Source organism: Natator depressus, chromosome 17 (assembly GCF_965152275.1).
Source record: "Natator depressus isolate rNatDep1 chromosome 17, rNatDep2.hap1, whole genome shotgun sequence".
In the NCBI taxonomy this organism is placed as follows: domain Eukaryota; kingdom Metazoa; phylum Chordata; order Testudines; family Cheloniidae; genus Natator; species Natator depressus.
The window spans coordinates 24,862,279-24,886,880 of NC_134250.1; the positions used below are offsets into that span (position 1 = coordinate 24,862,279).

The window sequence follows — 24,602 nt, forward strand, 5'->3', positions numbered from 1 at the left end:
AAATCCTTTTCACTCCCATCCTCGCACACTCACAGCACTATGGCTCACAGCTGGACAGATTCCTTCTGCAGCAAAATACTGAATTCTGTGGTTCCTGGGAAAATTCCAGATTCCACAGACACACGATCACGGAGCCCATGGGGCCCAGAGTAAGAGGGCTGGAGGAGTTCACACCTCTCAGAGCCATTGGTTTGGGCTCTTTACAGACCCAGCCCAGGTCACGCTTTTGTGGTTATTCTCATAACTGAAAGGCTAGACGTGTACTTTGGTAAAAAGTGAAAGCTGAGATTTTGGACACAATTGTGTGGCACATTGTGCACCCGTGGAACCGCAGAACACACAGGGCCCTGACCACGGTTCAGTGAAATTAGTGTCAGTAAACCGGAGTCACTGCTCAGGAGACATGGGAACGGGGTTACGGTGACTCTGTGTACTGTGCCTGGCACACTCTGCTTGAGAGGATCCAAGAGGCCTTGCCACATGGCTCAAGGGCAGAGCTGGCTCTCTGCAGCCAAAACAAGCTCTAGAGACGCTGACAATGCCTACCTCTGAGTCTTGACCACACAGATGCACAGAGAGGAAAATTCAAACACTCTACGCCATGGGCTAGTCTCTGGTTTGTAGGAGACAAGTGGGAGCCACTGGGGCTGTCAGACTGCAGTGCTGAGAGAGGTCAGAGCAGCACAGCACAGAGAGAGGACATGGAACAAAACCCCGGACAGTGTAACATACAAGCCTCACACACAGTCATCAGAAGCTCATCTCCTGTGTCTCCTGAAAGCCAGTGAGCAGTGACCCAAGGGGCAACAGCAGAGCTAACCAAGTCTGCAGGCTCACCCACTCCATGTGGGGCCTGCATACAGCTGTAGCAATGCTGGTGCAGTCCTGGGAGAAGGCACTGAGGCCAACAGGGACCCTTCAGGCAGCTGAGGGACAGACAAGCAGCAGCCAGGGGCCAGTTCCCATGCTTCGCTGCAAACTAATACTCACTCTTTAACTTGGAGCGCACTTTGTTCGCTGTCTTTTTGATGTCAGACATTAATTCTTCGAGCTCCTCCTTGGTTTCTAGAGGGAGGAAGGAGAGAACAAAGATGGGTGCATTGGAGACACTGAGACACTGCCCCTGGCCCGCCCCACCCTGGTCACTGGACAGGATTCAATCTACACCTGCCAGGTGATGCACTCCCTCCCACTGGGCTCGAGCATCCAGCCGCTGCAGCACTCCTCCCTTCCCCCAGGGAAGGAGATCAGAGGGGTCACACTGCGGAACAGGCCGGGAGCTTCCTTCTCCATGGAGCCTCTGCCAGACTGAGAGCAAGACCCGTGGGACCAGAAATGATCCTGGGCTTCCCGCATGCCTGTGTCAAGGCTTCCACCCAGACACTAAGTGTGCTGAGCCTTGCTGTCAGATGCGTTAGGGTTAGTTGGGCTGTTCCCAAGTGCCCTGGAGGCACTGCCTGTCTGTGCTCAGCAATAGACTCCCACAGAACTCAACCACTTGGCTTTTGTCACTTGGGGCCCAATCAGCAGGCAGGCGTCTCCCTACCTCCTTCCCAACCAGCAGGGAGAAGGGAAACGAACAGTCACCTGAGACCCGAAATGTGACAAGCTAGCTGGGAACAAAGCAGGAGAGAGATGCTGTCCAGGGCTCTAAGCCAGGCGTGTGAGAGTAGTGGCACTGCCCAGGCTTCAGCTACACGAACACAGCCAAGCGCCCACATAGAATCATAGATTATTAGAGTTGGAAGACCTCAGGAGGTCATCTAGTCCAATCCCCTGCTCAAAGCAGGACCAACACCAACTAAATCATCCCAGCCAAGGCTTTGTCAAGTTGGGCCTTAAAAACCTCTGAGGAAGGAGATTCCACCACCTCCCTAGGTAACGCATTCCAGTGCTTCACCACCCTCCTAGTGAAATAGTGTTTCCTAATATCCAACCTAGACCTCCCCCACTGCAACTTGAGACCATTCCTTCTTGTTCTATCATCTGCCACCACTGAGAACAGTCTAGATCCATCCTCTTTGGAACCCCCTTTCAGGTAGTTGAAAGCAGCTATCAAATCCCCCCTCATTCTTCTCTTCCGCAGACTAAACAATCCCAGTTCCCTCAGCGTCTCCTTATAAGTCATGTGTTCCAGTCCCCTACTCATTTCTGTTGCCCTCCACTGGACGTTTTCCAATTTTTCCACATCCTTCTTGTAGTGTGGGGCCCAAAACTGGACACAGTACTCCAGATGAGGCCTCACCAATGTCGAATAGAGGGGAACGATCATGTCCCCCGATCTGCTGGCAATGCCCCTACTTATACAGCCCAAAATGCCGGGGAGTTCTGTATTAGACTTTTTCCTTACAGATAAAGAGGAACTGATCACAGAACTAAAAATTAATGGTAGCTCAGTACAAGTGATAATGACTTGACACCATTCATAATGTGCAAACAGATTAAAGTCCAGACCAGTAATATATATATATATATATATATATATATATATATATATATATATATATATATATTGTGACAGGGTCGGGCCAGACGGCTATAGGAGAGTAATTTTTTTTTTTGAAGCAAAAGGTGTTTTTATTTGCATAACACACTTACAAAGTAAAAACAGCAGCATATGCAATGTGTAACACAGCAACCAGTCACAATTGTTTTCTCATTAGCTTCAGGGGAGGGAAGTGTTCAAGCTTGCCCGGGCCCAGGGCGGGGGGCTTCCTCGACTCTCATGGTCTTCCACCCTTCCGAGTTACCTGGTAGCCCAGAGAGAAGGGGCTTCATCGACTCACGTGGTCTTCCACCCCCTCGAGTTACCTGGCACCATGCCCGAGTGTCACCAACAATTCCCTCCTCTGAAAGCACCCAACAAGAGGGGCAGGCTGTGGGGTGGACAATCCGGGGGAGGGGAGGTCACGTGCACCCGTGTGTGAAAGGACCCCTCTAGGGTGGTGCTGTCCGCAGCAGCAATGGCTGGGGTTGGGGTCCCTAACTCTCTCTCCCTCAATCAAAGGGTCAGACACAGGGACCCGGACGGGGACACCGAGCAGAGAACCTCGGACAGCGCCCACCGCTTCTCAAAAGCATCAAGGGAGTTGGTGGACGCCGCCCAGAGGAACTCTGCCCGGATACGTGAACGGACCGAGGATCGGAAAACGGCCCCACAGTCACAGGAAACTCGATCAGCCAACCTCCTCTCTCTGGTTTTATAGATGGCCATTTTAGCCAGGGCCAGGAGGAGGTTAACTAGGAGATCCCGCGACTTTGTGAGGCCACGGATGGGGAGTGCATAAATAAAAAGGTGAGGGGAAAAATGCAACCAAAAACGTAATAGGAGATTTGTGAGGAGCTGGAACAGGGGCTGCAGCCTGGCGCACTCCAGATATACGTGCGCCAGGGTTTCCCTCACACCACAAAAGGGACAAGTATCTGGGACGGGGGTGAACCGCGCCAAGTACGTGCCTGTGCTCACAGCTCCGTGAAGGAGCCGCCAACTGATGTCCCCGACGGGCCTCGGAACCAAGGTGGAATATAGGCTGACCCACCGGGGCTGCTCACCCTCCAAAGGTGGCAGAAGGTCTCGCCACTTTGTGTCGGGGCGGGACACTAGGGTGAGGGCGTGAAGGGTGTGGAGCGCGAGCGTGTATAGATGTTTCCTTGGCGCGGTTTGGAAGCATACCGGCTGCAGTTCATGCAGCCGGCTCGCAGTGAAGGGGTGAGGGGGTCGATTGGGTCTGCGGGGCAGGGGTCCAATTAAAAGGTCCGGCGGGCCTGGGGTAGAGGGTGGTGGGGCGTGCCCTCGAGCAGGACCTGGTCGAGGTAAGCTCGAGCAGCGGGCGGCAAAGCGGCCCTCACCTCCTGAAGTACGCGCCGGGGGGTACGAGGTCTGGAGAGCCCCATTCACCAAGCGAGCATCAGGGGATCCAGCCAGTCTCCCCGGTCGTAGTCCACTAGGTCTCCGACTCTCGTGACTTCTGCCAGGATCAAGCTCTGGCGCACCGAGCGGGGCTCTGCCACCTGCACACGGAGCTGGGGGTTGTGTAGCAGGGGCTCCGCAAGGAGATCTGCCCCCTCGGTGGCCGCCATGGACCTGGTCATTAAACACAGTTTCCAAGTCCGGAGGAGGTCCTGGTAGAAGACTGGCAGCCCGGAGAGGTCTCGCGGAAGACCTCCCGGACAGAGATAAAAGAGCTGCCGGTCATATCGGAGCCCTCGGATGCGGCGCAGGATGGCGTGCGCCAGTGTGCTCCACGCCGAACTGCCTGCACCATAGAGGAGCCTCTGCAGGGCCAAGAGGCGGAAGACACGGACCTGAATGTGAAGACACTTCAGGCCCTGTCCTTCTTCCTTCAGGGGTAGATGAAGAACCCCTACAGGGGCCCAGTGCGTTCCTGACCAAAAGAACCCCAGAATTGATGTCCGGAGGTCAGTCAGGAAACCCGGGGCCGGGACCAGGGTGTTGAGCCGGTACCAGAGCGTGGACAGGACTAGTTGATTAAGCACCAGTGCTCTCCCTCGGAGGGAGAGACATCGGAGTAGCCTCGTCCATTTCCGGAGCCGCTCTATCACCCCACCCTCTAAATTTTCCCAGTTCTCCAGTGGAGAGGAATGCGTGGCAGAAAGGTAAATGCCGAGGTAGAGCAGCGGACCCGCACTCCACCGGATGGTCTGAAGCGTCGGTGGGAGGGAGCTCGCCTTCCGCCAGTCTCCTACCGCCAAGCCAGAGCTCTTGACCCAGTTGACCCGGGCGGAGGAGGCTGCCGAATAGATGGCCTGGCAAGCCTCCACCCGCACCAAGTCACCGGGGTCCTGGATCACGAGGAGCACGTCATCAGAGTACGCCAACAGGACCAGCCGCAGCTCCAGCTCCAGCAGCACCAACCCCGTCAACCTCCTGCGGAGGAGACAGAGGAAGGGCTCGATCGCTAGAGCGTACAGCTGGCCCGAGAGGGGGCACCCCTGCCGTACTCCTCGTCCGAAGCTGACCAGTTTGGTCAGGGTCCAGTTGAGCTTAACCAGACATTCTGCGGAAGCGTACAGCACCCGGAGAAAACCCACAAACTGGGGTCTGAAGTCAAACGCCTGCAGAGTGCTCAGGAGGTACCCGTGGTCCACCCTATCGAATGCCTTCTCCTGATCTAGGGACAGGAGAGCGAACGACAGACCGTCTCTACGCCCGACTTCCAAAAGGTCCCGAACCAGAAATAGGTTATCAAAGATACTGCGGTCCGGGACGGTGTAAGTCTGGTCTGGGTGGATCACGTCCGCCAGCACAGACCCTAGCCGCAGCGAGATTGCTTTCGCTATGATTTTGTAGTCTGTGCTGAGGAGCGAGACAGAACGCCAATTTCGTAAATCGCGGATGTCCCCCTTCTTCGGCAATAAGGCGAGCACAGCTCGCCTGCACGAGAGAGGGAGGACCCTGCTCTGCAGAGACTTGGCCCAGACGGTGACTAGGTCTGGGCTGAGGACGTCCCAAAACACTCAGCAGAACTCCACGGTCAGCCCATCCATGCCTGGAGACTTATTAGTGGGCATACGACGGAGGGCTTCCGAGAACTCGGCCAGAGTGAGAGGCAGCTCTAGCCGGTCTCGGTCGCTCGTGCTGACCATAGGGAGCTCCTCCCAGAGCACTCTGCAAGCGCTAGGGTCAGTCGGATCCGGGGAGAAAAGACTTGTGTAGAAGGCTCGGGCCCTCCTGCACATCTCCACTGGATCCATGAGGGGGGTGCCCTCTTCTGCCAGGAGGCAGGTGATGTGTTTCTTGGCCCCCCTCATTTTCTCCAGGGCATAGAAGAAACGGGAGCCGCGATCCATCTCCCGAAGGAGGCGGATGCGGGATCGAACAAAGGCACCCTGGGCCCGATGGTTCTCGAGGGCCTGGAGCGCCTCCCGCTTCTCCTGGCATGCTCCGCAGAGGAGTGGGTCCTCGGGGCTGGCAGCCAGACGCCTCTCCAGCTCTAAGACCTCCCGTTCCAACTGCTCTATCGCCACATTTCTCTGTCGGCTGGTGCCCCGGGTGTAGTCGTGGCAGAAAAGCCGGGCGCGCACCTTCCCCAGGTCCCACCATCGCCGCGCCGAGGGAAAGGCACGCTGCTGCCCTCGCCAGGCCAGCCAAAATTCCCGGAAGGACGTCACGAAGAACCTCATCCTCCAGCAGGCTGTTGTTAAAATGCCAATAGGCTGGCCCCGGCCTCTCCGCACAGAGGGAGGCTCTCACGGTGGCTAGGTGATGGTCAGAAAATAGGGCAAGGTGAATGCGGGAGGAGTGGGCTCATGAGAGATGGAAGTGTGATAGATAAATGCGGTCCAACCGGGAGTGGCTCGACCGATGGGCTTCCACCCGGACAAAGGTGAACGTGGAAGTGTCATCCGGGTGGTGGTCATGCCAGATGTCCACTAGGGAGTGATGTTCAACTATCTCCCCGATGGTGTTCGCGGCGGCCGGGCAGTGCTCGGTCCCCGAGCGGTCTCACTCCTCGAGGGTGGTATTAAAATCCCCTCCCAGGACCAGGCACTCGTGAGAATCTAAGGTGCCAAGGAAGGTGGAGGCCTGCTGATAGAATTGCAGCTGCTTCGGGCCCGATGTCGGGGCATAGACGTTAACGAGGTTAACCACAAGCCCCTCTATACGGACCCAGAGTTGCAGCAGGCGACCCTGCACGGCGTCGGCGACCCCTAGCACCTCGGGCCGTAGGTTGGGGGAGAACAGGGTCACCACTCCAGCCTGCCGAATCATGGAATGGCTAAAATAGACCCTGTCCCCCCACTCCAGCCGCCAACTATCTTCGGCGGTCGGATCCGTATGAGTCTCCTGCAGGAAAATCACAGAGTACCCTCCCTCCCGAAGGAAGGAGAGCACCTGGGACCTGCGGAGAGCCATCCTACAACCCCGGGTTGTTCAACGTTGCGATGGTGAGAGGTGTCATGGGGAGGGCCGGGGGGGGATCCTCACTGGCAGGGACGTTCGCATCCCACAGCGGGCCGCGCGACAGTCCCTGACCCATCCCGTAGGTGAGTAATTGGTCACGGAAGATGCGGTCCCGCCAGTAGGCCGCAGCATCCTGCTTCCCCGTCCCTTTACCTTCCCCCATGAGGGCCCTTGTGGCCCGGAGGATTTGAAAAAAGTCCCCCCATCGCTGGAGAGCAAGCTGTACCTTGTTGCGGGAGCCACGGACATCCTCTAAAAACTTCCGCAGCTCTCCTCGCAGCTCATGGGGGGGTGGGGTTACGGTTTCCCGGTTGTTCCCCGGCGGGGCCCTTGGTGCAGCCCCGTGGCCACTAAAACGGGCAAGCAGGGTGCGGACCCCCGACGAGGTGCCTGATGGGCTGGAGCTTCTAGGCTCGCCTCAAACCCTGGGGTGATAGGGGGCGGTGGAGGGAAAATAGCAGCCTCTAATGGGTCGGGGCAGGAAAACGCAAAGGCCGCTCTCTGGGGGTCATCGCTTGGAAAAGGGAAGGAGACAGCCCCGGGGGCGGCGATAACATCGCAGGAGGTAGACTGGATGGGGTGGGGCAGGGCCAGAGGCGAAATTCTGGGTTTCGGGAGGCAAGCAGCTGGATGGTGGCGCCTCACGATCAGGCTCGAGGGTTAAGGGGGTAGGGCGGGAGCTCTCAGTGATACCGGGCACAGGCTCTATGGTGAATTTAGCGGCTACAGCATCAGGAGGTGGATTATCTTCTGTTGGGCCCCCGCCCGGGAAGGAAATCAATTGCTCCGCACCAACGGGGGGTGCCCCTGGCGGCTCGTGTCCCGGCCGCGTGGCGCCGGCTGTCACCTGAGCAGGCTCGGTTGTCGTCAGTGGGATGCCATCAGCAGCCGGGTCGATGGAGGAGTCCAGGGGCTCCTCGGAGGTGGGAGGAGAAACAGCAGTTAGGGGGAGGGAGCATGGGGAAAAGAGGGGTGGAGTGAGGTCGCCCATATCGAGGTTTGCTTGCAAAAGGTCGTCCTCCCCCTGGGCGACTGGGGTCAGATCTAGGGCCTCAATCTCCTTGAACATGGAGGAGAGGATACTTTCCGTCACCCCGGGGTTCTCCCCGCTGGCACCCGCCATGACGGTTGCCTCGGGGTTCACAGGGGCTTCGGGTACTGTCAGGACAGAAGGGGCTTCCTTGGGGGTCTTGGCGGGGAGGGTCTTCCATGGAGGGGAGACACTACCTTCCGGTGCTACCACGTCTTTCCCGGCTGACACCGGTGGATGGGACGCACTCGTGGGCAAAGCGGAAGGTTCGGCATCGGTGCCCCCCTTCCTGGTCTTCTGGGGGGCCTCCGCCTCGGGTAGATGAGGTAGAGCTCGAGCCTTCCGCTTGCCTCGTTTCCCCTAGACTAGGGCCCAGCCCTCCATGGCATCATCTGGGGTCTGGTTAGCAGGGGTCGTATCAGGGGGTAAAGGCGATGGCTCAGGGGCTGGGGGGGGGACGGTGGGGCGGCATAAGGGAGGGAGGATTTTCCCTGGGGCATGCTCTCTCCCATGCCTGGTGGTATCTCTGCCACACCCTCCTCCATAGGCCCCGCCAGATTGTCAGCAGCGAGTGTGGGGCTCTCCCGCTCGTCTGGGTGTTGTAGGGGAGGTGCCCCTTGGGCCTGAGCGGGCGAAGTGGTGGTCCGAATAGGGGGGGGGGCGTGTTCGGGTATCGGGCGGCCAGGTCGGCAATGACGGGGCCGATGTCCTGCCGGGTCTCAGAGATCCCAGGTGCCCCTCCTTGCCGGCCTAAGGGGCAGTCCCTCCGGACATGCCCTGACGCCTGGCAGAGGTAGCACTGGGCTTCCCCCATGGAGAAATATACCCGGTAACAGGCCCCCCGGTGGGGGACTGGGAAGGACCCCTTGAGCGCCTCTCCATCACGCGCCGCCGACGGCGGTAGAAGCTGCACTTGCCGGTGGAAGGAAAAGATGTGACGGAGGGTGGGGTCCTTGCAGCCCAACGGGAGAGGGCTGATGACAGAAACAGGTTTCCCCAGGGTTGAAAGGGTGGGTAACAGGGCAGCATTGGGGAGAAAAGGAGGGACGGAGGTCAGGACCAGGCGGATGCCCAGGTCCTCCAGTGGCTCTAGGGGGACAAACGCCCCCCCACCGCCAGGCCCCTCTCCACCGCCTCCTGGGCGGTAGCCTCCGATGCAAAGAAGAAGACCACCTTCCCGTACATTTTGGAGGCCGCCACAATGGCCGAGGGCCCCACCACCCTTGCCAACACCCGCACGTAGGTCTCCATGTGGGGCGAGGCAGGCAGGAGGCATCGGACACTGTGCTTCCTTGTCATGGTGGGGAAGGGGCCCCGGCCGCTGTTGATGGTGGTGGAGGCGGTGGGCGGGAGAGATGACGAGGCAGCAGGCGGGGGGGCTGCTGCCGCCCGGGCATACATTCTGGGGGGTGAAGAGGGACACCCGCAGAGCCGGTGGAGGGGGCAGCAGGGCGGGACGCCATGGTCGGTGGCGGGGCCGCAGCAGTGGGGGTGGCCCCTGCCACAGAGGGCCTGGTGGTTTTAGCGGGGCCCTTCCCCTTCTTCTTGCCCTGGCCTTTCCCGCCGGCTGGGGGGGCTCCCCTAGAGTCTGGGGAGGCAGTGGACATAGCAGTGCCGGAGGTCACCCCGGTGCCCTCCATTGCCGATGCCCCAGCGGGGGCGGTGGCAGGTGGTTAACTGGAGTTGGGGGCAGGTAAAAAGGGACAGACTGTGGGATGGGCAGTTCAGGGGGGGCACACATGAACCACCGTACTCTCGTACAGAAAGTCCTGTTTGGTTGACTGGTGCTTCTGGCCCACATGGTGGAATCAGGGCGAACAGCTAAGTCCAGAGGCAGATGTTAAACAGCCAGCAATGACGATGGAGGGAGCAGTGATGAGGATAGTAGTGTGTGGGGGGGGACACACAGATGGATCGGGGGGCAGCTCTGTGCCACACCCCCTGTGTCCCTACAAACACAGTCACGACACAGGCAAGGCCTCCCCCCACACGAGAGCACAGTTCGAAAGTTACTCAGTCTTGGGCCCCCTCCACGGCGATTTGTAGATTCCCCGGGCGGTGTTCCTCTGGTAGACGGCTGTTTCCCTTCCTTGTCCAGGCTTTCTTTTTCGCAGCTCCAACATTCCAGGGATGCTGGAGCAGGTGATAAGAAATTCTCTCAGCCGGAGATGGGTCCACAAACAAACAGCAAGCGGCTGGGTCTGGGGGCTTGGTCCTTCCACTCCCCCCCTCCGGGGAGCGGGTCAGCAAGCCCCCCCTCTCTGGGGGGGGGGTTTCAGCTGGAGCGGCAGCAGTGTCTGAGGGCAGGCGGGGGGGGGGGGGGGGCTAACAGCCGGCCAGCAGCAAGCCAGCACTCTAGCAACAGCAGAGAAAAAAAAAACAGCAAAAAGAAAAAAAGATGGAGAGCATCTGGCCCGGTCGGGGGGGAAGCCGAAAGCAGGGGTAAAAAGCAGGAAAAGCCCAGGCCAGAGGGCAGCAGTAGGAGAGCAGGCTAAGTAGGTCCCTTTTCCCTGGGTAAGGTAATAGGAAAGGTTTTTTTTTGTTTTGTTTTTTAAACAGAAAAGAATTTTATTGTGACAATTACAAGAATTACCAAAGAACCAAATCAAAGTATGCAACAAAACAACGCAAACAGAAGGTATAACACAGCAGCTTTCAGGAGGGAGAAGTGTTCAGGCTAGCCTGGGCCCAGAGCGGGGAGGCTTCCTCGACACTCGTGGTCTTCCACCCTCCTGAGTTACCTGGTGGCCTAGAGCGGGGGGGCTTCCTCGACACTCATGGTCTTCCACCCCCTCGAGTTACCTAGTGCCACGCCCAGTGTCACCGATTATCCCTCTCCTGAGAGTGCCCGACAAGATGGGCACGGCCGCGGGTTGACGGTTTAGGGGTGGGGGGGATGTACACCCACGTGTGATAGGACCCCTCCTAGGTGACAGTGATGATGGTATCCACAGCGGCAACGGCTGGGGCTGGTGTCTCTCGCTCTTCTCCTCAATCAAAGGGTTAGACGGAGGGAACCGGATGGGGTCACCGAGCAGAGAACCCCGGACAGTGCCCACTGCTCTTCAAAGGTGTCAAGGGAGTCGGTGGACGCCGCCCAGAGGAACTCCGCCCGGATACGTGAATGTACTGAGGATAGGAAAAAGGCCCTACAATCGCAGGACGTTTCATGGGCCAACCTCCTCTCTCTGGTGTTATAAATGGCTGTTTTTGCCAAAGCTAGGAGGAGGTTAACCAGGAGATCCCGCGATTTTGTGGGGCTATGGATGGGGAGCGTATAGATAAAGAGGTGGGGGGAAAAATGAAGCCAGAAGCGCAATAGAATATTTGTGAGGAGCCGAAAAAGGGGCTGCAATCTGGCACACTCTAAATAGACGTGCGCCAGGGTTTCCCTCACGTTACAAAAAGGGCAAGTATCCGGGATGGAAGTGAACCGTGTCAAAAACACGCCCGTGCTCACGGCTCCGTGAAGGAGCCGCCAACTGATGTCTCCGACAGGCCTCGGGACCAAGGTGGAATACAGGCTGGCCCACCGAGGTTGCTCACCCTCCAAAGGTGGCAGGAGGTCCCGCCACTTTGTGTCGGGGCGGGACACCAGGGTGTGGGCGTGAAGGGTGTGAAGCGTGAGTGTATACAAATATTTCCGTGGTGCAAATTGAAAACTGACCGGCTGCAGTTCATGCAGCCGGCTTGCAGTGAAAGGGTGAGGGGTTTGTCGGGATCGGCAGGGTAGGGGCCCAATGGAAAGGTCCGGCGGGCCTGGGGTAGAGGACGGGCGTGGTGCGCCCTCGCGCAAGGCTCGGTTGACATAAGCCCGAGCAGCGGGGGTCAAGGAGGCCCTCACCTCCTGAAGTACACGCTGGGGAGTACGGGGGCTGGAGAGCCCCATGCGCCGAGCGAGCGTCAGGGGATCCATCCAGTCTCTCCGGTCGTAGTCCAGGAGGTCTCTGACCCTCGTGACTTCCGCCAGGACCAACCTCTGGCGCACCGAGCGGGACTCCGCCACCTGCACACGGAGTTGGGGGTTGTGTAGCAGGGGCTTCGTGAGGAGATCTGCTCCCGCGGTGGCCACCACGGACCTGGTCGTTAGAAACAGTTTCCAGGTCCGGAGCAGGTCCTGGTAGAAGACCGGCAGCCCGGAGAGGTCTCGCGGAAAACCTCTAGGACAAAGGTAAAAGAGCTGCTGGTCGTATCGGAGCCCTTGGAAGCGGCGCAGGAAGGCGTGTGCCAATATGCTCCACATCGAACTACCTGCACTGTAAAGGAGCCTCTGCAGGGCCTGGAGGCTGAAAACGCGGACCTGAGTGTACAGACACTTCAGGCCCTGTCCTCCTTCCTTCAGGGGTAAATGAAGAACTCCAACAGGGGCCCAGTGCATTCCTGACCAAAAGAACTCTAGAATCAATCTCCGGAGGTGGGTCAGGAAACCCGGGGCCGGGACCAGGGTGTTGAGCCGGTACCAGAGCGTGGACAGGACTAGTTGGTTAAGCACCAGTGCTCTCCCTCGGAGGGAGAGACATCGGACAAGCCTCGTCCATTTCCGGATCCGCTCTATCACCCCGCCCTCTAAATTTTGCCAGTTCTCCGGCGGGGAAGGGTGCGTGGCGGAAAGGTAAACGCCGAGATAGAGCAGAAGACCCGCGCTCCACCGGATGGTCTGAAGCGCGGGTGGGAGGGAGCTTACCTGCCGCCAGTCCCCCACCGCCAAGCCAGAGCTCTTGACCCAGTTGACTCGGGCGGAGGAGGCTGCCGAATAGATGGCCTGGCATGCCTCCACTCGCGCCAGGTCGCCCGGGTCCTGGACCACGAGAAGTACGTCATCGGCGTACGCCGACAGGACCAGCCGCAGCTCCGGCTCCCGCAGCACCAACCCCGTCAACCTCCTGCGGAGGAGACAGAGGAAAGGCTCGATCGCAAGAGCGTACAGCTGGCCCGAGAGGGGGCACCCCTGTCGCACTCCTCGTCCGAAGCTGACCGGTTCGGTCAGGGTCCAGTTGAGCCTAACCAAACACTCCGCGGAGGCATACAGCACCCAGAGAAAACTCACAAACTGAGGTCCGAATCCAAACGCCTGCAGAGTGCTCAGGAGGTACCCATGGTCTACTCTATCGAACGCCTTCTCCTGATCGAGAGACAGGAGGGCGAACGACAGACCATCTCTCCGCCCGAGTTCCAAAAGGTCTCGGACTAGAAATAGGTTGTCAAAAATGCTGCGACCTGGGACAGTATAGGTCTGGTCTGGGTGGATCACGTCCGCCATCACGGACCCAAGCCGCAGCGAAATTGCTTTCGCTACGATTTTGTAATCCGTGCTAAGGAGTGAGACGGGACGCCAGTTTCGTAAATCGCGGAGGTCCCCCTTCTTCGGCAGCAAGGCGAGCACCACTCGCCTGCACGACAGAGGGAGGACCCCGCCCCGCAAGGACTCAGCCCAGACAGTGACTAGGTCTGGGCCGAGGATGTCCCAGAACGCGCGGTAAAACTCCACGGTCAGCCCGTCCATGCCCGGAGATTTATTGGTGGGCATGTGGCGGAGGGCTTCCGAGAACTCGGCCAGGGTGAGAGGCAGCTCTAGCCGCTCTCGGTTGCCCACGCTGACCGTGGGGAGGTCCTCCCAGAGCACCCTGCAGGCGCCAGGATTGGTCGGATCCGGGGAGAAAAGGCTTGTGTAGAAGTCGCGGGCCCTCCCACACATCTCCTCCAGATCCGCGAGGGGGGTGCCGTCTTCCGCTAGAAGGCAGGTGACGTGTTTCTTGGCCCCCCTCGTTTTCTCCAGGGCATAGAAGAAGCGGGAGCCGCGGTCCATCTCCCGAAGGAGGCGGATGCGGGATCGAACGAAGGCACCTCGGGCCCGGTGGTCCTCGAGGGCCCGAAGCTCCTCCCGCTTCTCCCGGCACGCTCCGCAGAGGGACGGGTCCTCGGGGTCGGCGGCCAGGCGCCTCTCCAGCTCCAAGACCTCCCGTTCCAACTGCTCTATTGCCGCATTTCTCCGTCGGCTGGTGCCCCGAGTGTAGTCACGGCAGAAGAGCTTGGCGCGTACCTTCCCTAGATCCCACCATCGCCGCACCGAGGGAAAGGCACGCCACTGCTCTCGCCAGGCGAGCCAAAACTCCCGGAAGGACGTCACGAAGCTCTCGTCCTCCAACAGGCTGTTGTTAAAGTGCCAATAGGCCGGCCCCGGTCTCTCTGCACGGAGGGAGACCGTTATAGTAACTAAATGATGGTCGGAAAAAGGGGCCGGCCGAATGGTGGAGGAGTGAGCCTGTGAAAGATGAAAACGGGATAAATAAATACGGTCCAACCGAGAGTGGTGTGACCGATGGGCCTCCACCCGGACAAAAGTGAACGTGGAGGTGTCATCTGGGTGATGGTCACGCCAGACGTCCACTAGGGAGTGATATTCAACTATTCCCCGGAGGATGTTCGCGGCGGTTGGGCTCGGCTCGGCCCCTGAGCGGTCCTGTTCCTCGAGGGTGGTGTTAAAGTCCCCTCCCAGGACCAGGCACTCGTGCGAGTCTAGGGTGCCGAGAAAGTCGGACACCCGCTGGTAAAATTGTGGCCGCTTTGGGCTCATTTGCGGGGCATAGATATTAACAAGGTTGACCACCATCCCCTCCATACGGACTCGAAGGTGCAGCAGGTGGCCCGGCACGACCTCTGTGACCCCTAGCACCTCGGGCCGCAGGGTGGGGGAGAACAGGGTCGCCACTCCCGCTTGCCAAGTCGTGAAGTGGCTAAAGTAGACCCCGTTCCCCCACTCCAGCCGCCACCTGTCCTCAACGGTCGGGTCCGTATGGGTCTCCTGCAGGAAAGCTACAGAGTACCCCCCTTCCCGAAGGTAAGAGAGCACTTGGGACCTGCGGAGAGCCATCCTACAACCCCTGGTATTCAAGGTTACAATAATAAGAGGCATCATGCGGAGGGCTGGGCGGGTGGGGGTTTCTCAGTGGCGGGGGTGTTTGTGGCCCCGGCGGGTTGCGCAGCAACCCGTGACCCATCCCGTAGATGAGTAGATTGCTTCGGAAGCCGCGGGCCCGCTTGTAGGCCGCAGCACCGCGCCTGCCTTGCCCTCTGCCCTCCTTTATAAGGGCCCTTGTGGCCTGAAAAATTTGATCAAAGTCCCCCCAGAGCTGAAGAGCTAGCTGTACCCTATTGCGGGCACCACGGGTGTGTTCTAAGAACTTCCGTAGTGCATGCCGCAGCTCATGGGGGGGTGGGGTTACGATTCCCGGGGTATTCCCCGGTGGGGCTCTTAATACAGCCTCGTGGTCCGCTAAGGTGGGTAGGCAGGGTGCGGACCACCGACGGGACGTCTGACAGGCTGGGGTTATTAAATCCATTTCATGCCTTGGGGTGGAAGGGGATGGCGGGGGAAAAATTGCAACTCCTAATGGGTCGCGACTGGAAAGTGCAAAAACTGCTCCCTGGGGGGAATCTGCAAAAGGCGGAAAAAAAACAACCCCAGGGGCGGCAATAGCATTGCAGGAGGGGGTAAACTGGGTGGGGGCAGGGGAGGGGGCAGGGGCAGAGGTAAGGCTCTGGGATTCAGGAGGCAAGCAGCTAAAGGAAGGTGCCTCCTGAGCAGAGTCGAGGGTTAAGGGGTAAGGGAGGGGGCTCCCAGTAATGCTAGGCACTGGCTCCGCGGTGGTCTTGGCAGCCATGGCATCAGGTGGTGGACCACCTTCTGCAGGGTGCTCGCCCGGGAAGGCAATCAGGGGGAGGGAGCATGCGGAAAGGGGGGCTGGGGTGAGGTTGCCCAGCTCAAGGCCAGCCGGGAGTAGATCATCCTCTCCCTGGGTGACCGGGGTCAAATCTAGGGCCTCAATCTCCGCGTACACGGAGGAGAGGCCAACGCCTGTTACCCCGGGGGCCTCTCCTCTAGGGCCCGCCTCAGCGGTCGCCTCGGGGTTCGCGGGGGGTTTGGATGGTATCCGGGCAGAAAGGGCGTCCTCAAGGGTCTCGGAGGGGAGGGTCTCCCGTGGAGGGGGAGTTCTGCCCTCCAAAGCCAGTCTGTCTTCCCCTCCCGACACCAGCGGATGGACCTCACTCGTGATCATAGCGGAGGGCTCGATATCAGTGCCTCCCTTCCTGGTCTTCCGGGGGGCTTCCGCGTCGGATGGATGCAGCGGAGCTCGAGCCTTCCGCTTGCTCCGTTTCCCCTGGACTAAGTTCCAGTCCTCCATAGCGTCGTCCGGGGGCTGGTTAGCAGGGGTCGTGTCAGGGGGCGGAGGTGATGGTTCAGGGGTTCGGGGGGGCAGCGGTGAGGCAGCATGAGGAGGGGGGGGTTCTCCTTGGGGTGGGCCCTCTCCTATGCCCGATAATATCTTTGTCGCACCCTCCTCCATAGGCTCTACTGAGGTGGTAGTAGCAAGGGTGGGACTCCCTTGCTCGCCCGGGCGTAATAGGGAAGGAGTCTCCTGGGCCCGGGCGGGAGCAGCGATGGATTGAGTAGGAGGAGGGTTGGTTTCAGGTGCTGGGCAGCCAGGGGCGTCGGCAATGACGGGGCCGATATCCTGCCGGGTCTCGGGGGTCTCAGGTGCCCCTCCCCTCCGGGCCAAAGGGCAGTCTCTGCGGACATGCCAGGCCGAGCGGCAGAGGTAGCACCGGGCCTCTCCGGTGGAGTAGAAGACCCGATAGCGGGCTCCCTGGTAGGGGACTAAGAAGGACCCCTCGAGCGCCTCCCCGTCACGCACCCCCGCCAGCGGTAAAAGCTGCACTTGCCGGCGGAAAGAAAGGACGTGACGGAGGGTGGGGTCCTTGCAGCGCAAAGGGAGAGGGCTGATGATAGAGGTAAGTTTCCCCAGGGCGGAGAGAGCGGGTAACAGGGCAGCATTGGGTAAAAAGGGGGGAACGGAGGTAAGGACGAGGCGAACACCCAGGTCTTCTAGCGGCTCTAGGGGGACAAACACCCCCCCTACCACCAGGCCCCTCTCCACCGCCTCTTGGGCGGCAGCCTCCGTAGCTAAGAAAAAAACGACCTTCCCATACATCTTGGAGGCCGCCACAATAGCCGGGGGTCCTACCACCTTCGCCAACGCCTGCACGTATGTCTCCACGTGGGGCGAGGCAGGCACCAGGAGGCAACGGACACCGTGCTTCCTGGTCAAGGCGGAAAAAGGGCCCCGACTGCTGGTGATTGTAGCGGAGGCAGTGGGTGGGCGAGATGACGAGGCGGCAGGCAGGGGGGAGCCTGCCACCGCCCGGGCCTACGTCCTGGGGGCCGGGGGGGGGACATATGTAGCGCTGGTGGAGGGAATTGCGGGGAGGGGCGCCGCGGTCGATGACGAGGCCACGGCTGTGGGGGCCGCCCCTGCCATGGAGGGCCCAGATGTTTTAGCGGGGCCCTTTCCTTTCTGCCCGCCCTGGCTTTTGCGGCCAGCTGGCAGAGGGTTCCTAGAACCTGAGGGGGCAGGGGGCGCAGCAGCAGCAGTAATCACTCCGGTGCCTCCTGCTGCCGGTGCCCCAGCAGGGGCGGTGGCAAGTATTTTGACAATCGTGGTGGGGGGGGCAAGGTTGGGGGTTGGGCGGGGGGGTGGGGGAGAAACAGCTAAATTTATGAAAGGGGCCTCGCCTCTCTCATTCCCCGCCATTGTAAGCAGGGAGGGACGGGGAGACACCGGAAGGAGAAAGGGGGGGGGGAAGCGAATTAACCACTCCTCCCTACTAGGCTGCAGGAGGGGGGAAGGGGGGGAATACCAAATGGGGTGGACGGGGGGGGGAATCCAATAATAGGGGCAGGCTGTAAACTAAGCAGTCCGGGGGGGGGAGTGTAAACCCACGCACGTTTGTCCAAAGAGTCTCGTTTGGTCGGCTGTTATGTCCGGTCCGAAAGGCAAAGTGCAAAGCAAACAGCTGGATCCGAAGGCGGATGGCAGATTGCCAGCAGGGACGAAGCGGCGGGGGGCCGTGACAGTTGTAGTAATGGTGGGGGGGGGGTGGAGCGGGCACCGATGGACCGGGGGCAGCTTATTGCCACACCCCCTGTGCCGCCACAAATGCAATTAAAACACAGTCAAACTCCCCCCCACGAGAATGGAATTCGAAAAATTACTCAATCTTACGGCCCCCTTCACGATGATTCATAACTTCTTGAGTTATTTCTCCTGTCTTCTGAAATCCTTCTTCTCCGGCCGTGTTGGCTGTGTTCCAAGGCTTCCGGCATGCTAAGAATGTTGTAGAGATAGTCCGAGCTGCCAGCAAAGCGGCTGGGTCTGGGGGCTTCCACTCCCCCCTCCGGATAGCAGAATCGGCAATCTTCCCCCCCCTCCTCCAGGGGTTCAGCTGAGACAAATAGCTGCGCCCGAAAGCAGGCGGGGGGGGGGGTGGTGGTGCTGGCTGCAGGATGGCAGCTTATCAACAATCAAAAAAAAAGGCAAAAACGACAAAAAATCAAACCAAATCAGCAAAGCGTCGGCCCGGTCGGGGGGGGGAGACTAAGGCAGGGTCCAAAAGTAAGAAAAATCCAGGCCAGGGGGCTTTAGGAAAGAATAGAAAGCAGATAGCTGAGGAGCAAACGAGGGACGGTCCCGTCTCCCAACAGGGAAGGTTCCAGAACAATCAGGAACTTTCTGGAGACAATTAAGACAGGCTGATTAGAACACCTGCAGCCAATCAGGAAGCTGCTAGAATCAATTAAGGCAGGCTAATCAGGGCACCTGGGTTTTAAAGAGGAGCTCACTTCAGTTTGTGGTGTGCGTGTGAGGAGCTGGGAGCAAGAGGCACTAGGAGCTGAGAGTGAGAACGCGGACTGTTGGAGGACTGAGGTGTACAAGCATTATCAGACACCAGGAGGAAGGTCCTATGGTGAGGATAAAGAAGGTGTTGGGAGGAGGCCATGGGGAAGTAGCCCAGGGAGTTGTAGCTGTCGCACAGCTGTTCCAGGAGGCACTCTAGACAGCTGCATTCCACAGGGCCCTGGGCTGGAACCCGGAGTAGAGAGCGGGCCCGGGTTCCCTCCAAACCTGCCAACTCCTGGTCAGAGACAGGAGGAGTCGAACTGGACTGTGAATTCAGAAAAACGGCCAAGCTGAGGGCTGTGAAGCTCCAAGGTGAGCAAATCCGCCAATAAGCGCAAGACCCACCAAGGTAGAGCAGGAATTTTGTCACAATATATACACACACACACATACACGATTCTTTAAGAGCACCAATTTCACAAAGCTGAAAACACTTACCAGCCAAGCCAGCTGGAAGGAAGAATTTAATCAGAAAAATGACGATGGTAACTGGGAATTGTTTAATAACATAGAATCATAGAATATCAGGGTTGGAAGGGACCTGAGGAGGTCATCTAATCCAACCCCCTGCTCAAAGCAGGACCGATCCCCAATTAAATCATCCCAGCCAGGGCTTTGTCAAGCCTGAACTTAAAAATATCTAAGGAAGGAGATTCCACCACCTCCCTAGGTAACGCATTCCAGTGCTTCACCACCCTCCTAGTGAAAAAGTTTTTCCTAATATCCAACCTAAACCTCCCCCACTGCAACTTGAGACCATTGATCCTTGTTCTGTCATCAGCTACCACTGAGAACAGTCTAGATCCATCCTCTTTGGAACCCCCTTTCAGGTAGTTGAAAGCAGCTATCAAATCCCCCCTCATTCTTCTCTTCCGCAGACTAAACAATCCCAGTTCCCTCAGCCTCTCCTCGTAAGTCATGTGTTCCAGTGCCCTAATAATTTTTGTTGCCCTCCGCTGGACTCTCTCCAATTTTTCCACATCCTTCTTGTAGTGTGGGGCCCAAAACTGGACACAGTACTCCAGATGAGGCCTCACCAATGTCGAATAGAGGGGAACGATCACGTCCCTCGATCTGCTGGCAATGCCCCTACTTATACATCCCAAAATGCCATTGGCCTTCTTGGCAACAAGGGCACACTGTTGACTCATATCCAGCTTCTCGTCCACTGTAACCCCTGGGTCCTTTTCTGCAGAACTGCTGCCTAGCCTTTCGGTCCCCAGTCTGTAGCGGTGCATTGGATTCTTCCGCCCTAAGTGCAGGACTCTGCACTTGTCCTTGTTGAACCTCATCAGATTTCTTTTGGCCCAATCCTCCAATTTGTCTAGGTCCCTCTGTATCCCATTCCTACCCTTCAGTATATTTACCACTCCTCCCAGTTTAGTGTCGTCTGCAAACCTGCTGAGGGTGCAATCCACACCATCCTCCAGATGGGGCTTACAAGAAGCCCCAAAACCTACAATCCCACAATTGAGGAAGGAGACTGTGCTGGTTAAAAATTCATATGGTTTAGAGGGAAGTGAAGGCAGCTATAAACATTTTATATATAAACAAAAGAAAGAAAGGGGAAATTGATAGTAATGAATATAAATCAGAAGTTAGGAACTGTAGAAAATTGATAAGGGAAGCAAAGAGACACAATGAGAAATCTGTGGCTAGCAGAGTTAAGGACATTAAGAAGCAAGTTTTTAAATATATTAGGGAAAAAAGAATTCTGACAATGGTATTGGTCCACTAATAGATGGACATAATAGAATTATCAATAATAATGCAGAAAGATGGAGATGTTCAATAAATACTTATGTTCTGTATTCAGGTAAAAAGTCAAAGTATATAATGATGATAACACTCTTCCCATTCCACTAGTATCTCTGGAAGATGTTAAACAGAAGCTACTGAAGTCAGACATTTTTAAATCAGCGGGTCTATGTAACTTGGATCCAAGAGTTTTGAAAGAGCTGGCTGAGAGGCTTGGACCATTAACACTGATTTTTAATGAGTCTTGGAGCACTGGGGAAGTTCCAAAAGACTGGAAGAAAGCTAATGTGAAAATTTTTAAAAAGGGTAAATTGAATGACCTGGGTAATTACAGGCCTGTCAGCCTGACATCAATCCTGGATAAGATAACGGAGTGGCTGATACATGACTCAATTAATAAAGAATTAAAGGAGGGTGATATAATTATTTCAAATCCACATGGGTTCATGGAAAACAGAACCTCTCAAACTAACTGCATAACTTTTTTGATGAGATTACAAGTTTGGTTAACAAAGGTAACTGTTGATGTAATCTCCTTCGACTTCTACCTGATGTTTAACTAGGTACTGCACAACATTTTGATTAAAAACGAGAATGATATAAAATTAACATGGCACACAATCAATGGATTAAAAGCTGGCTAACTGACAGGTCTCAAATGTAATTGTAAAGGGGGAATCATCATCAAGCAGGTCGGTTTCCAGTGGGATCCTGCAGGAATCAGTTCTTGGCCCTAGGCTTTTTAACATTTTTATCAATGAGCTGGAAGAAAACATAAAATCATCACTGAGAAAGTTTGCAGATGACACAAAAATTGGAGGAGTGGTAAATGAAAAAGAGGACAGGTCTCTGATACAGAGCGATCTTCCTCGTCCCCAATCTGATTCTGCACATACTGCAGGATAATGCGCGAGGCGTTTGCAATGCTCATAACTGCCGCGGTGATCTGAGTGGGCTCCATGCTTGCCGTGGCATGGCGTCTGCAGGAGAGCAGGGTTGCAGCGGAAGTGGTGGCTGACGATGGATGCCACGAGAATAGATATTTATACAGAACGATGAGAGGATCTGCGAGGTGGATTCATGGCACCAGGAGAGCAGAGTTGCTGTGGAAGCGGTGGAGGACGAGGGTTAGCACCGCGCACGTTTCCTGATGAAGAACACATGTACCTGGGAGCCCATGACAGACAACATGGAGAAATTCACTATTGAGACAATAGCAGCAGAGCAGAGTTGCAGTGGAAGCGGTGAATGACGACGGTTAGCAGTGGTGGAGGAGGGGAAGAGGGAAGGACAAGGCCACACTGCACTTCAAAACTTATTGAATGCCAGCCTTCTGTTGCTTGGGCAATCCGCTGGGGTGGAGTGGTTGGGTGCCCCCTCGTTCTTGGGCCTCTGGGTGAGGAGGCTATGGAACTTGGGGAGGAGGGCGGGTGGTTACACAGGGGCTGCAGTGGCGGTCTGTGCTCCTGTTGCCTTTCCTGCAGCTCCACCAGATGCCAGAGCATATCAGTTTGATCCCCCAGTAGCCTCAGCATTGCATCCTGCCTCCTGTCATCATGCTGTGGCCACCTCTCCTCTTGCTCATCCCTCCTGTCCTCACGTTCATTTTCTGCTTTCCTGGATTCTGCCATTGTTTGCCTCCACACATTCTGCTGGGCTCTTTCATCTTCTTATCTGTGCTAGCCTCTGGGACGGAGATGATAGGGGGAGTGTTGAAACATTTGCAGCTGCGGAAGGAAAAATAGTGACAGTGGAATTTAAAAAGACATATTTTAGAGAACAATGGGTCGACTCTTTCACGGTGAATGGTTTCAAACAGCAGCACCCTCCTTTCCCATACCAAGCACCCGTTGGGTTGGTCATTTAAAAGGAGGGGCTGCGGTTTTCGGGTTAATGTGCAGCACAAACCCAACTAACCACCCCCACACCCAATTCTCTGGGATGATCGCTTCACCCGTCCTCCCACTGCGTGACTAGTATCAGGGAAGATCCCTGCCAGCCAAACGCGAACAGCTCAACGTGAATGCCCCCCCCCCACACCGCGTGGCTAAAAGCAGGGATGATTTCTTTTCAGCCACAGGCAAACAGCCTAGCAGGAATGGCCACCTCTGAATGTCCCCTTAATAATGTCCCTGGAGGATTTCCGCTCCATCCCCAGACACGTTAACAGACTTTTCCAGTAGCTGTACTGGCTGCAAATGCATCCCAAGTCTTCAGGGAAAATTAATCATTAAACAGGCTTGCTTTTAAACCATGTATTATATTTACAAAGGTACACTCACCAGAGGTGCCTTCTCTGGCTTCATGGTCCGGGAGCCCACCTTGGGAGGGTTGGGAGGGTATTGGCTCCAGGGTGATAAACAGTTCCTGGCTGTCGGTGAGAACGGTTTCTCCGCTTGCCTGTTGTGCGCTATCCTCCTCCTCCTCGTCCCCAAAATCCTCATCCCTGTTGCGTGAGACTCCCCCCTTGCAGGTGTCCACAGACGGGGTGGGATAGTGGTAGGGGCACCCCTTAGAATTGCATGCAACTCATCATAGAAGTGGCATGTCTGGGGATCTGACCCTGAGCGGCTGTTTGCCTCTTTTGTTTTTTGGAAGGCTTGCCTGAGTTCCTTAAGTTTCACGCGGCACTGCTGCATGTCCTTGTTATAGCCTCTGTCCAGATTTTTTCAAATATTTTGGCATTTCGTCTTTTGGAACGGAGTTCTGATAGCACGGATTCGTCTCCCCATACAGCGATCAGATCCAGTACCTCCCGTTTGGTCCATGCTGGAGCTCTTTTGCGATTCTGGGACTGCATGGTCACCTGTGCTGATGAGCTTTGCATGGTCACCTCTGATGATGAGCTCGCCATGCTGGCCAAACAGGAAATGAAATTCCAAAGTTCCCAGTTCTTTTCCTGTGTACCTGGCTAGTGCATCTGAGTTGAGAGTGCTGTCCAGAGCGGTCACAAGCATTCTGGGATAGCTCCCGGAGGCCAATACCGTCGAATTGCGTCCACACTACCCCAAATTCGACTCGGTGATGTCCATTTCAGCACTAATCCCCTCGTCGGGAAGGAGTACAGAAATCGATTTTAAGAGCCCTTTAAGCTGACAAAAATGGCTTCGTCGTGTGGACAGGTGCAGGGTTAAATTGATCTAACGCTGCTAAATTCGACCTAAACTCGTAGCGTAGACCAGGGCAAAGAGAGAGAAAACACCAGCTGGACCTGCTAGAGAAGCAGGACCAGAGGCCCCCGACCCCAACGACTCCCATCACTCCAAAAATCCACAAATGGGAACACTTATTTCCTGCATACAGTGAGGACGACAATATTATTGAATATCTGACTACCTTTGAAAGGCTGTGTGTAATATATGAAATCCCTGATGATAAGAGAGTTCCTACTTTGATTGTGAAATTAACTTGAAATCTATTCAGTGGAATGCCTATTGAAGATGCTTTAGACTATTGTAAATTTAAAGGTTTCAGAGTAACAGCCGTGTTAGTCTGTATTCGCAAAAAGAAAAGGAGTACTTGTGGCACCTTAGAGACTAACCAATTTATTTGAGCATAAGCTTTCGTGAGCTACAGCTCACTTCATCGAATGTGGATGAATAGAGGGGAACGATCACGTCCCTCGATCTGCTGGCAATGCCCCTACTTATACAGCCCAAAATGCCCTTAGCCTTCTTGGCAACAAGGGCACACTGTTGACTCATATCCAGCTTCTCGTCCACTGTAACCCCTAGGTCCTTTTCTGCAGAACTGCTGCTGAGCCATTCGGTGCCTAGTCTGTAGCAGTGCATGGGATTCTTCCATCCTAAGTGCAGGACTCTGCACTTGTACTTGTTGAACCTCATCAGATTTCTTTTGGACCAATCCTCTAATTTGTCTAGGGTCCTCTATCGTATCCCTACCCTCCAGTGTATCTACCGCTCCTCCCAGTTTAGTGTCTTCTGCAAACTTGCTGAGGGTGCAATCCACGCCATCCTCCAGATCATTAATGAAGATATTGAACAGAACTGGCCCCAGGACTGACCCTTGGGGCGCTCCGCTTGATACTGGTTGCCAACTAGACATGGAGCCATTGATCATTACCCTTTGAGCCCAATGATCTAGCCAGCTTTCTATCCACCATATAGGCCATTCATCCAGCCCATATTTCTTT

At 56.5% G+C, this 24,602-nt stretch overlaps 1 protein-coding gene across 3 annotated transcripts in view; it reads right to left on the reverse strand.

Moving 5' to 3' along the window:
- STX1A (syntaxin 1A) overlaps window positions 1–24,602 on the reverse strand; it is a 323,436-nt gene that overhangs the window by 99,314 nt on the left and 199,520 nt on the right. For all 3 annotated transcript variants that reach the window (XM_074974801.1, XM_074974802.1, XM_074974803.1), the window contains exon 4: window positions 991–1,065. In XM_074974801.1, coding sequence (XP_074830902.1) covers window positions 991–1,065 — 75 coding nt within the window. The remainder of the gene's footprint in view (window positions 1–990; window positions 1,066–24,602) is intronic.